This window comes from Rhipicephalus sanguineus, chromosome 2, assembly GCF_013339695.2.
Source record: "Rhipicephalus sanguineus isolate Rsan-2018 chromosome 2, BIME_Rsan_1.4, whole genome shotgun sequence".
NCBI classification, from domain to species: Eukaryota; Metazoa; Arthropoda; class Arachnida; order Ixodida; family Ixodidae; genus Rhipicephalus; species Rhipicephalus sanguineus.
In genome coordinates, this window is record NC_051177.1 from 142495398 (window position 1) to 142509733 (window position 14336).

General features: G+C 48.0%; 1 protein-coding gene across 1 annotated transcript; it reads left to right on the forward strand.

The window, feature by feature from the left end:
• Positions 1–260: 260 nt before the first annotated feature.
• On the forward strand, positions 261–9493 carry LOC119381316 (uncharacterized). The gene is made up of 2 exons (XM_037649207.2): positions 261–603; positions 8566–9493. Exons 1-2 carry the CDS (start codon positions 513–515, stop codon positions 8772–8774), a joined length of 300 nt encoding a protein of 99 aa, XP_037505135.1. The 5' UTR covers positions 261–512; the 3' UTR covers positions 8775–9493.
• Positions 9494–14336: the final 4843 nt, after the last annotated feature.

Below are 14336 nucleotides of genomic sequence, written 5' to 3' on the forward strand. Positions count from 1 at the left end.
GCCGTGAGTCTGAGTCTGATTGAGTCCGAGTGAGTGATATTTTGGTGAGTTTGAGTCCGACTGAGTTCGGTTGCGAAAACTTTTAGCGAGTCTGAGTCCAAGTGAGTCCAGTTGAAGAAAACTTTGCTGAGTGTGAGTCCCGGTGAGCCCTAAGGGCAAAATATATTTTATGAGCGAGTCTGAGTGAGTTCCACATTTTTTTGCTGACCTATGTATACATGTGAACACCCTCGTCGGCGAGACGATCCGAGCTCCCGTTGTAACTGAGCTACGGCTGCAACGTGTGCCGCAGTGTGGAGTTCATCCGCGGCAGGCCAACACAATCGGCCCAGCAACCGGGGACACCGCAACGTGACCTGCTTCCAGTGCAGCTGGCTGGCCGAGCAGCCGGTGGACACAAATCGTAGCAAGGAGGTCATCAAGCGCTGGAAGACGGCGTACGCAGACTCCGAGAAAGTCATCGGACAACACCGTTCAAGCCGCCTCTGCTGGGCATCGAGACATTCGCCGAGATGCCCACCAGGGAGAAACTGGCGGCGCACTGCAACAACTGCAGCAAGCTGGACGGCATGTGCGCACGCTGGACCTTCTACGGGAACACGGGTAAGTGCTCCGCGTGGTTACTAAAATGCGTAGAACCCATAAGGTGTTGTTGATTTCAGCAAAACGGGGCGCGTTTTGACAGGGTCGCTTGTGCTCAAGAACTGCCGCATTCTTGAAGTTAGGTGCATGCTTAGCGACCCTAGGTGGTTTAACTCTACCCCGAGTCCCCGCTACGGCGTGCCTCATAATCAGATCGAGGCCATTCATGCCGAACCTATAATCCTGACAACGGCCCTCATTTACCACGGTGCGTAATATTCTACGACGATGTTAACGTATGATTTGTGATGTTTAATGGAATGATGTATTGCCCCTACATGGCTATGGAACCTTTCTGGTGCACCTTTGTCTCTTTAGCAAATGTCACGAATTGGTAGGCCAGGCACATGTAATTTCTTTTGCATCAGTTCACTCATAACATTTTTCTTCCACTTATCCAGTATTCTCAATCCCAACTGCCGCGCTGTTTTCGCTGATATATAAAAAGCTTGATTTACTTGTTCCAGTGCAGTTATGTGGCTTTCCTTTTCAACTTTAACGATTCACATCTTCCAGCATTTTGTAAACCAAGGCCACTGTATCCGCTATGTTTTATATATATGTTCATGATTTTTTGCGACCTTTCGCATTTGCTTCGCAATTATCTCAAAAAATTATCTGCTGCTACGGCTTCGGCACCTCTCTCAAAGAGTAAGGCTCTATACACTTGTGATTGCTACCAACGCTTTCCTCTGTTTTTTTAGCTACTATCATTTGGCTTAAGTATTCCGTGCTGTTTCTGACTCTAAGGCGTAGTTCATGCATGACCACCTGTTTTCGCATTGTCATGTACTCTGCCTTGGCAACTTATTATTCCTGTAATGTGAGTTTGCTCGCTACACAAATATAGCCCTGCCAAGAACATCTGTCCAAATGTTTAGATTCTCCACGTGTGCACTCATACCTCCTACTAGTATCGCCTGGACCGACTTTCTGTGCTCATTGACATAGCTATCAAGTTCAATCAGTAGTTTGCTTTCTGCTATCAGTCTTGGGGTATGGACTCGTACCATCCAGACCATACCCTCCATGTCCATACCAGTCCAAGGGTATGCTACTGCCAGCCAAAGCCACGGCTCTTCTTCTCATGTAACGCTAATTTATGATTGCTTCTTCTATCTCCTTTTTTTACTCCTTCTTACTTCATTCCTTGCCCATTAAACGTGGTTACACATATGCCTTTTCTCCACTCTTGTCACCATTCTTAAATAAATTGTCGATGGCAAGCGTTGTCACAGAGGCGCTCCAGTCAAGACGTACACGCCAATTGATTCGTCGTTCAGCTGCATTTTTATTTCCAGGCGTTCATCCTGCTTAGAATCACCCTACCGATTCAGCTACGTGCACTCCTAAATTCATGCCGTCACGCACAGAAGCACCGGCGTCTTCAGCCCGGGGCTCTTCCCTGTTAAAGTATAATTACTGCAAATTTTATGTTTTTTTTTTAACAGCGGAGCTGTTTAAGCTCGCCGTTTATCCGTGATGGGTGAACAAACATAATCGTCATCATGAAACAGCCCGCGCTCTCTTCAAACTCAACTTCCTTTTCTTCATCTTGTGCTTCGCTACCAGAACACGTGCGCCGATTTGCCGGCGTAGGATGGAATAATTCTGACGGCTGACCGAACGAGTACAGGTAGAGAAAGAAAGAGAAGAGACAGACAGAAAAAAAGAGATCGAAAGAAAGAGGAACAGAGAAATTCTTGGCGAGACGGGATCTGAACCCCCCTACCCACGATCCGAAGGCGAGCATCGTAACCACTCGGCTATCCAGGCACGTTAGCAGAGCCTATAGCATAGCCTTGTATATATTGTCACGGGAATCGCGAATTCACGGGAGAGACAGAAGGGGGTATATTACTTGCACCGAATGGCCGCCAGCATCTCGCACCGCATTCCAGCTTCTTTGTCTCGATCTTCTTTGTTCTATCGCTCGAAAGACTGGGAACGGCGGTTACTATCGGTGTACGGCTCAGGAGGCTGGAAACGGCGGTAGCTTCGGCGTGTCTAGCAGTGGCATACCGGGTTCTTAAAGGCGAAGACCAACGGTTGTTGCAATGTCGTGCGACGTGACCTCTACGGCGGCAGTTGAAGCAGATCAGCTGATCATCCGCAGTCCGTCATTTAGCCGTATTACGAGAGCACGGATAGAACCGTTGTTCCTGGGGCGGCGACCTGGGGCGCGGCGGCGACCTTGAGCGGAAGTCAGTTGTCTAAGACTGAGCAACGGCGCAGACAGCGAAGCCCAAATTTCCTAGTTCCTTCCGCACAATTGACTGGACTATAAGAAACTGAGGACACGTGCGAATCACCGTGGCCGTCGGTGGAAAGAGCAGGTGTAATTGCCTCTATTTCCCGACGGACGATTCGTGTACTTTCGGACGCCGGCGACGACTGCAGACGAGAGCTAGGTCAGTCCATCTTCGCATGAGCACGACGCAGCGGTGTTTGGCAACCGAGTGAATGACTCTGCAATACGCCGGCTTTTGGCCTGTTCAAAACGCCGGCATTCCTCAGTAATTTCGTCGACGGTAGCACAATTCCGGCAAAGTAATAGGTGGAACGCGTCGTCTGCTATTCCCTTGAACACGTGGCCAACTTTGACCGACTTCGACATGTCCTTGTCGACTTGACGACAAAGAGCCAGCACGTCCTGAATGTACGATATGTATGGTTCATTTTACGCCTGAGCACAGATGAATAGCTCTTTCTTTGCGGCTGCCTTTCAACCCATGGGCTTCCCAAATAAGTCGCAAAGTTTTTGCTTAAAATGGTCCCAGCTTCCGATCTCCTCCTCATGGTTCTCGTACCATACCTTCGCCGTACCTTTTGGTCGAAGTGGACGAATTGGCCAACATAAGAGTCGGGTCATATCGAATGATCGCACTGGTACGTTCATAGTCAGCGATCCGATCTTCGACTCCGACTTCATCCGTACCACAGAACGTCCCAGGTTTTTCGAGTGCGTCAGTACGCACGTTGGTGGTGGTGTGGCCGGTGCAGGCGTTGCCGTGGCCGGTGCAGGCACTGTCGTGGCCGGTGCAGGCACTGTCGTGGCCGGTGCAGGAGTGGTCGCGGCGTTGGTCTTGTCTTCTGTGATGGAAACTCCGTGTCGACGACCACTGCGGAGCGCCGTTGTTCAGCGCATCTGCTACCCCGAACCTCCACCAAATTGTCACGGGAATCACGAAAACACGGGAGGGACAGAAACGGGTATATTACAGTATCTACAAGTAGCTGCACTGAATGGCCGTAAGCATCTTTCGACGCATTCCAGCTTCTTCTCTCTGGTTCGCCCTGGTTGCGCACTCGCCAAGTCACTTAGATGGCGAAACCGAGGTGCGATCGATCTAAGGACCTCCATTACTCACACCCGTGTTTCAATAAGCACATCTCAGTGCATAACAGAAGCGCGCGAGCTGCGCAATAAATCCCGCCAGCCGCTTGTAGCCAGCCAGACTCCGAAAACGGACCGTACGGTTAAGTTATTTCTAGAACTCCGGGCTAACACTGCGTATGAACAGAAAGTTGGCTGCCAAAGTGTTGTTGCCTTCTGGATGGAGGCAACAGCATATGCTTGTGAGCAGGCATTCTCGATACTAGCCTATCTGAAAAATCAGCATAGGAATCGGCTGAATCCAGCAACCAACATGCTGCTGGCCCTTAGTGTTACTGAGCTACGCATCGATTTGTTGGTGCAAGGAAAGTGAGCTCAGTTGCATATAAGTGATTAAATTTTTGTATACCCTTGTTTCTGAATTCATTGCACGTGAATTTAGTGTGAACCAAATTAAAAAACGCCAGGCCTGCGCTGAAACCGCAGCACAGTCACAGCGAAAGCAGAAAGAGCGGCGTTTCTAGAGCCCGCTGTAAGCTCTCTTGGGGCTACAATACAAGTACACTAGAAAGGTACCCACTACGCCATCAATCACAATTTTTGTGAAGTTGGGAAGCACCTACTAAGCCATTATTCGTCATTCTGCGGAGAAGCGAGGCACCAGCTACACGTCTGTAAAGCATTATGTGCACTTTGTTGAAGCGACGACTGATGACAATGAAGAATTATGGCTCAGCCCTTTGTAATGGGTTGGAAGCTTTAAACGGCCCACCAGTTATGTAATTTGCATTGGGTGACGCCCGGTCGCTATTTCCCTCTCCCGTCATGCTGTATGACATATGTTGACGTGGAAGAAAGACGGGCGGGGGGGCGAAGAACTTTACTGAGACCCCGACGAAATGGATCATGCGCTTATGGGCTTCCTTGGCAACCAATACAAGTGCACTTGCGAGGAACCCACTACGCTATAAATTATTGTAATTTTTGAGAAGTAGGGCAGCAGGCACTGTGCCGTTTTTCGTCATTCTACGGAGAACCGTGGTACCTGCTAAACGCATGTAAGGCATTATGCGCACTTTGTTGATGCTGTGCCTGATGACGATGAAGAATTATGACAAAGCCCTTTGTAATGGGTTGGAAGCAACCGACAACCTACTCTTTGCGCAATTCGCATTGTGTGACGCCTGGTTACAGAACTCGCGTTGTGCGACGCTTGGTGCTTATTTTACTCTTCCACCACGCTATATTGCATATGCTTTTGTGGTTCCTTCCCGACATGAAGCCTGTATAGACCAGAACACAGCGCATTCCATGCGCATCGCCATATTTGCATTGCGCGTCGCGCCATCTATCGCACACGCGACGAAACAACATGCGCGGGCTGCCACGCCAGCAGACGCTACACAGAGCAAACGTGAAACTTCCGAAACTCAGCCCGTCGGAGAGCGTGTTTCGCGTCTTTTCTAGCCTGTACATTTTCGCTGATTTTATTGGAACATCAAGAACATCTTCCTCATGCAAGTCCACAATGTATACAGTACGTGCTGAGTGGGCTGCGGAAGCAACCTCGTCAGATATGTACGCTCTTACATTCGTAAAAAAACGTTCTCGCTGTAGTACGCGTGAATCGTGATTGCAGTGCAGCTCGCGAAAGAGTGAAACGATGTTTTGTTGCCCCATATTACAAGTTGTGCACAAATCTTTGTGAAAGCTCATCATTTCAGCATGCATCGCGTAATAATTAGAGTACGCTTTACGGGTAGTTTCGCGGAACGTAATTTTTGTTTCACGGGCGCTCTTACTATAATGCGTCTTGCTCACAAAAGCGTGCTATCAGGGAGTATAACCTGAAGTATCGTTCAGCGATCCCTTTTGGAAGCTACCTGAGCCATTTTATTCTTGTAACGATGGTGCTTTACAAGCGAAACTGTGCTACTCTTAGTTAAGCCGGTTAGCTACGCCTGCGACGTAAAGGACGCTGGCGCGAGTACTGTTTACTTACGTGCCAATATATGTATTATGTGCAGCTGGATGCCTCGTGTCCAAATAAATTTGAGGACATGAAACACTGAAATGAAATCACGAAATTCTGGCCAGCTGTTCTGGCCAGCTGGCCAGAAATTATGGCCAGCTTTTGAAGACAAAATCTCGAAGGTGTGGATGCCATCAAAAGCACTAAAGCTTAATACTACGTTGAAAGTGGCAAAGCATGCTGATTGCTTGTGCTTGAAAGCACTACCTTGCACTAGATTTTCGTCAAAGGAAACGCTCAAAGGTGTGAAGTGCACCCCCACACAAAAGCTCGCGCCTGCCTTCGACCCAGCTGCGTGTCACGCAAATTAGGTTCGCAAAATGAAATAGGTGGGCATCACACTGCAGAATACACGCTGTTAGTGTACTTACTCGCGCATTTTCACTCGGCTCCTAGTTTTTTGCTTGAATCACGGTTATCCACTCGCGGCGAAGTTGAAAACACCGCACCGGCACTATTTCCATGGCGCGTCGTAATCGTCGCAGACAACGCTAATATCCTCTTGTTGCGCTGCTTGTTTTGGCATCCAAAGACGACGCAGTAGTGCCCAGACGAGCTCTTATACGCTGAAGCGGCGTGAACGAGTACTTTTTCGCACTTTGAAGCCCCAGAACTGCAGCTTGCCCTATCTACTTGCTGCAGCCCGCGCGCGCCTTGGCAGCCCCGGTCAGCCCGACGTCTGGATGCGAGAGTATCCGCTCGGCTCGCCAGCAGCCTGGGTGCGAGACAGGCGTGCTCTGGTGTATATGACCTTTTTGCAAAGCAGTTTCAAGCACCGGCATGGCTTGAAACTGCTTTGCAAAAAGTTCCTATACAGGCTGCAGTTTCAAGCACCGGCATGGCTCAGATTTCTCCCAATAGATGATGATCATGGATTGCCGTTAGACCTAATAATGTTAACTGGCCTTCACTGTTTATGGCGGGCTCGTATGGCGGGATTTTATTGCGATCCAGATGCACGGCCCGCACGGATGTATTTTCGTGAGTGTATGACCACGTTTGTGGAACTCCAGAAAGCTCAGGAGTTTGTACCTGAGTGGTTGTCGAGGGTAGAACCCTTGACAGCGCTCAAGGAATTTTAAACTTGTGTCTGTCCAGCAGGACGGACACAACTTTTGTCTTTCTTTCATGTCTTTATTGTCTGATGTACATGTCTAATAACAGGCAATAAAGCAAAAAAAAAAACGGCATGGCTCAGAGGTTGAATACTGGGCTCCCACGCAGAGGGCCCTGGTTCGAACCTCGTTCCATCCTTTAATTTTTTTCTTATTTCGTTTTTTTTTCTTATTTAGAGCGATACTGGTTACGGACACCGGCGGCGGCGGCGGACAACTACGGCGCCAAAAACGGCCGGTGAAATGATCTCATAACAGCTTTCGCTGTAAAAAAAAATTGTTGTTCCGAAGGTGGCGTTTGAACTCCAGGCCCCTAGAGCCCGAGGCTCCAACCACTACCCCACAGGCGCTTATTTTTCTTTGTACTGCTCCAAAGGCGCATGCCTCATTGGCTAGTGTGGAACGTCTTCATCGAGGTCCCGCGTGGAAGCGAGCGTGTTCAGACGCTTGACACGCTTTCCACAGCGTTGGCTGTTTCTTCCCACGTGCACGCGAGCGCGTTGAGACGACTGCCGCTCCCGCTAGTCGTCTCAGGGGGGTATGAAGTCGGGCTCCATACCTTTACTCAGTCGGACTTGTCCCGTCATTGTTTGAAGTGCGTGGTTATGGCAAGGCAGGGTTCTGGTGATAATGATGGCCGAGGACCCCTGATGTTTCAATCCAAGAGCTGTTAACTTCCCAGCTTTATCTCAGGAAAGCCGGGGACCAGAAAGGCAATTGGGAGAAGCACTCCATCGCTTCATTTTCATTTTCGCCTCCATTACGAAGCTCATTTTCTTTCGGACTCGAAACTTTGCCCCCCCCCCCTCGCGGAGAACAATGAGCGCACCTATGCGAACACCGTCGAGGTGCGAGGCCTGCTGGTGCCGTATTCGGAGACGATCACTTTGGGAGTCATCACTTTCCAGCGTGCGCTGATTGGCTAGTTGAGGAAAGGCGGACAGGCAATTCACTTCAGTCATTGCACACGCGAGATTCTGCGCCACGCAGAGGAGGCACAATGTCGCCGAAAGTGATCGTCTCAAGAGACGGTCTCTGCGCCAAGACTGGCGGCGCTGTTGACAGTTACTCGAGCCCGCCGGTGTCACCCATCGATGCAACTTTAGCGCAATTTTGTCGCATTTACTGCTAAATCGACACTGACCTCATAGCTTCTGAATGCACTGGAATATTTTCGCTTATGAATGTCCACTCCTAACGTCTGCCTGAAACGCCAAGAGTCATAATTGAGTATACATTAAAAGCTATAAGTAACAATAATATTACTGAGTATGTTCATGCACTACATCGAGGACCGTGTGTGAAATGTAAGTCTTCTACCGCAGTATTACAATATAAAAAGCTAAACCGCGTCTTTCTTTTGCTTCTAGAGAGAATTTGATATTGCCAGAGGTCGTAACTCTTTCATTACTCTTTTTTTCTTTTGTTCGCGACCTCAGGCAAGCCGGCGAACGTCACGTGGATGTGCGTCAACGGCAAGCAGACGGGCTGCTTCACGGAGCATGTGTCCAGCCACTTCGTGAAGGAGGTGTGCTTATGCGCCGATAGGCACCACTGCAACGATGCCACTGCCGGAAACGCCGTGTCTCTACTTGCCGTGCTTCTGTGGACGACAGTGACCGTGGCGTCTTGTACGGGACTGTCTTGAAATCGAGCACGAAGGGGGATCCATACGCACATTGTGTTTAATTCAGCATAGAATCAGGAGAAACAACCGAACAGAAATACTTTATGCGAATATTGTTAATCCAATACCCATAATTTCGAGGCAGACAGGTACAGATTCTTCTTGGATCTCATTTTCAGAGTCTCCGGCAAATTTTCATGCAAGTCGCGTGGCGAAATCCATGACAACAGAATATCGTCGAATGAATGGCGATGTGCAAATACACAAGGGCAAGTACAAATTCTCCTCAAAATAATTTTCGGAAGGCGAATTCGCAAAATGATGAGTTTCTTTAGTTTCTTGACGTGCGGTCGAAGCTTCGTGCAGGGACCAGTTTTCAGAATAAGCCACGCAACGAGTCCGTAGGCTGCAGGAGAAGCGGCCTATTGTTTGTTTGAGGACAGGGAGACGACGGAATAAGTTAGAAGGCGCTCTGCAAATATTTGGATATTTGAATTTTGTATACACAGACCTCTGCTTCGCTTAGTCAGCCCCTTCTCAATATTTCCAGCTCATATATGCAGCGGACATAGCCGCTTCTTCCTCTAACAGATGCAGATAATTCGCGGAATCTTCATCTTTGATGATGTACCACTCGCTCGTACCGTAGCTTATCAATCACAGACGGATGTCTAAAAACAGTTTTGCAATCTTTAAAGACTGACACTTGCTACATGAATGCATCCGTACTCTTCTATTTCAGGATCTCTTTGATTACGTTATTGATCTGTCATGTTATTGTCAAAAAATACAGGACGATGCCTAGGTGATACCGAGATACCATGGTTGTGCTTTCAGTTTTGCAAATGAGCTCTCTGGAATCCCGCAAGGTGGCGGCATTATGAAAGCACAAAGCTACGCGGAAAGCTTTGTGCCACGAAAGGTTTGTTGTCAATTTTCTTTTTATGCGCATGCGTTAATGACAAACGCGAATGACATGCCATGACACGAACAGCCTAATTGACATGATGCACACGTCGTGAAACCATCATCGTCAGTTCATTAACGTGGCATATACCAGGGTGTCGGAACGAAATGTTTTTCGTCTCGGTTTTACTTTCGTTCCCCCGCAAAAAGTTCCGTTCCGTTTCTGTTTCAGAACGAAAAAAAAAATGTTCCGTAACGGTTCGTAACAGTTTTTTTATGGAAAAATTTGAAGTTAAAGTAATCATAACGAACATAGGATTTGTGACGTAGACACTTGCCCTCCTCTTAGGAATGTGGGACAAAGGTAAAATACGTTCTTCAGAGGAGCGGAAGTAACTGTACCACGAATTTCTACCAACTAGCACAAACCAGTATTAATTTCAAAGTCGTAATATTTATTTTCTCAAAAGCAAATACGAAAATTTTTAGTGGGCTCAATGCTTTGTGTCAAGGGAGTGAGCACGATCTCAGAAGCAGTACGTCATTGGGTGTACTCTCTGATGTGCGAGACCGCTGTTCTGATAAAGAGGTCGCCAGGCCTGCGCGACACACGCAGCACAGTCACAACGAAAGCTGGAAGAGCGGACTTTGTAGAGCCCGCTGGACAGTCTCTTGGGGCAATAATACAAGTGCACATGCAAGGTACCCACTACGCCATAAATCATCCCAATTCTTCAGAAGTAGAGAAGTTCCCACTATGCCATTTTTCGTCATTCTTCGGAGTCTCGTGGTACGCGCTCCACACATGTAAGGCATTATGTGACCTTTGCGCTGTGAGATGATGATAAAGAATTATGGCTGAGCACTTTGCAGTGGGTGGGAAGCAGTTTGGCGGAATGGGCGCCTCTATTGCATTTTAATTCCGTTGCGGGGAAGTAGAACTTGCCGCAATTCCATTCTTTTCAATTCCTCGGAAAGAAAAAACTTAGCCCATTCGCACTCCGGTAATGGCCGGGCACTTCAATTCCATCAGTGTAATTCCTCCACGTAAGAAAGGCATCTTGATAGCTTTATTGAGTTAAGAATGAACGCCCCATAAAGCTGATGTCATCAGATGAATTAAGAACTGCAATAGTACGCAAAACAGGTTACCAAGGTCGAGGGATAGTAGCTTAATTACATATCTCGGGCAGTAAAACCACCCTACTAATTCCCATAGGGGCAGTTCTCCCGCTACTTATAGTATTTGCATGGTCAGCATGTTTGAACGAATGGCGGTGTTTTAATAATGTTTATGCTTAAATGTGTTAATGCTAAAATGACGACGTAGCGTATTTTTATGCTGACAAAAGTAGTATTCAAGAAGACTAAGCAATTTTGCCACGCGTCTGGAGCGGTTGTGAATATGGAGAAAAATAAGATTTGGTTAATGGGCAATAACGTATTAGTTGGAACAGTGCACCACTCGGGCACCTTGTGCGTTTGTATCGAATACGGAACACTGGGCCGCACTGCTCGTCAGCACTCACGCTTGACAAGCGCTCCTCGCAAGCATAGATGGGGTGAGGAGAACTTTCTGTGTTCGCCTGTGCGCAGGTATGCAATGTCTCAAAGGGTATTTACGTGTGTCAGGTACGAAACTGCTCGTGAGATAAAGATCAGGCTGTGCATAGAGTATTCGCCACTTTGGTATGGGGGTATCAATGGGAACCAACGCGCTGGGGTAACTTGTTTCTCCCTTCGGTATCTGCTGGAATAATGCATTTTTTTGCACACTAGCTTATGCCTCGGCTTCTAGGAGGCGCGTTGCTTATAAATATACCGTGCTTGTAATCAGCGAAGCCATTCTAAAAATACTGCTTTATTGTCAATTTTGAGGCTCTGACTTGATAATGTTAGAAGAATGAAAAACAGCAACGTGCTCTATATTAGGAAACAGACCTAATTCCATTCCCATTTCATTCCGTGCAAAAGGCGCTTAATTCCATTCTCATTCCATTCCTCCAAGCATTGCCCCCATTCCATTCCGTGGTCATGACAATGTGGAATGATTCCGGAGTCATTCCATTTCTGGTGGGGCAACTCCGCAACACTGGTGGGAAGCTCTAAACAACACACTCTTAGCGCTATTGGCATTGTGTGATGACTGGTTGTTATTTTACTCTTCTGCCACGCTACATTGCATATACTAACACGATTCCTTGCCCGACATGACGCCTGTATAGAGTATTTTTGCGAAGGAGTTACAAGCACTAGCGTGACACTGTGGTGGAAGACCCGACTGCCACGCAGAGGGCGCGGGTTGAAATGCCATCCGATCCTAGAAATTTGTTTCTCATTTATTTTTTTTATATCACGCGATAGCGGTCATGGATACCGGCGGCGGTAGACAACTATGGCGCCAAAATCAGCTGTTGTGATCTCATAACAGCTTTCGCTGTAACAAACTTCAGCGCCGACAATGCCCTCTCTTTGCTGGCCTGGGTGACAGGCGCGCAAAAGTCCACTTGCGTTAATATAAACATCTCTGGTTTGCCACTGTTTTCGTTTTTCGCACAATTTCAACATATCTTTGCTTTGGAATTCCTGCCTGAGGTACGCGCTAATACCGTACCCTAAGATATGCTCACATTGCACGAGCTCAGTTGCTGCGGATTTCGAAGTTTTCTCGTGAACCGAAAAACCATTGAAAAAATTTCGTTTTCACTCCGGAACGAAATATTAGATAAAGTTTCGGTTACGTTTTCGTTCCGGTCCGAAATATCGTTTTTTGCGTTTTTCGTTTTCGGTTTTCGTTCCATTCCGACACCCTGGCATATACTAACAGAATGTGCGTCATGACAAAACATGCAGTAATGAATGACATGCCATGACACGAACGGTAGGATGTGCATGTCATGTATGCCATGACATAAATAGCATAAATGAAAAGATATCATTGTAATTAAAGAAAGGAGGGAAATTGATCAAGGATTAGTTTTCTTCGTTAAACGCCACCTAATGAAGCAAACAGGCAATAAAGCCAAGGAAGCCAGAGGGGACACCATTTGTAGTCTTCAACTGTAGTGTAGTAATTATGACATAATTGTAAAGAAATTAACGTGGACGAAAACACAACTTGCCGCTGGTAAGGACCGAACCTACAACCTTCGGATAACGCGTCCGCCGCTCTCTGAAATAGACGTGCACGCTCGAACGCGAGCGCCGGCAGTATGTCGGGAGTATAAACTGCTTTGAGGCGTCACAGCGAAGTGCACATGCCTTGCAAGCTCGCGCGACACACACAACTTGATTTGCGCAATCACGCCGAATCGCCGATCATCGCAGTGACGCCGAGAACAGACAATAAATATGGTGACATGCTAATCGTCACTCGCTCCGCTGTCTGTACATGCCCACACCGACACATCCTTAGTGGCCCAAGTAGTCTACTTGGCAAAACATCAGACGCAACGTGGGTGGGAGGAACCCCGAAATTTTTCAATTTTGCTTGCGTATATATACACGCACACATACAAACACACGCACGAACATACATAAAGTATGGTTGAACCCCCCCCCCCCCGAAAAAAATTTCTGGCTACGCCCCTGGGCCACGGTCTCTTTTTGGGTATCGGTTTTGTTAGAATTACTAGTCACCAGATAGACAGACAGGCACAGAACTTTATTTGGGTCTTGATAAAAGCTAGTCTTTTAGAGCAACGCTGCGAGCTGCTCCCACGCGAGGACGGGGAGGCCTAGTCTTACCGCCGCATGATGGGCTCTCTGGACAGCCCGCAGTTGTAGTAGAAACTCTGGACTTCGTAAGGTAGAGTCCCAATCCTGTTCTGTGAGCCGACTCGGGCCCCGTAACGAGGGGCACCTCCAGAATATATATTCAAGGTTACTAACCTTCCCGCAGTCAGGGCAGGTAGACTCGAAAGCCTCCGAACACATGATACTGTGGAAAGATAGACTAGTGTCACAGGGTCGTGAGTCGACGAAGGCAGCACTGAGCGTGTTAGACTAAACTCTTTATTTTGCCGAACTTGGGGCCGGGAAACGGCAGGTCAGACTACAGGAATACACACTGTACACTGATAACGGCGGACAGAGCGTCGGCCGTCGATGAACTGATCATCACCGGAATGCGCCGGCTTTTATACATCATGCATCGAACTTACCAGCGTTATCGCTGGCGCTTGTACAAGTTCTGGAGTAATCTTGGCTATTCGCGTTCTGTGCGTAATCTTAAAGGAATGATCTCAAACACACACGAAGCTTCTGAAGCATTGTGGCGTGGTCTGCGCCGAGCGTTGGTAACAGTCCTTGCGGGCGACATTCGACCGCATCAAGATAAAGTTAATGAACGCGTGTGGCAACGCCCTCCTCTAAAACAGAACATGGAAGAGAGAAAAAAATGCATGCAGTACGAAAGAGCAGCAACATGAGCAAAATTTAGAATCCTCAAGTTCGGTTTAAGATGCACCACATGCACGGCCTCGGGTCGCGCCCGGCACCTCAGAGCTCGTGATGCCGTCGGGGCAACCTCATAGTCGAGTGCGACGAGAAGTCGAAGTACCCTGTACAGTCCGAAGTATTGTCGAAGAAGCTTCTCGCTAAGTCCTCGTCGGTGTACTGGCGTCCAGACCCACACACGGTCGCCAGGTTGGTATTCCATGTGGCGTCGTCGCAGAT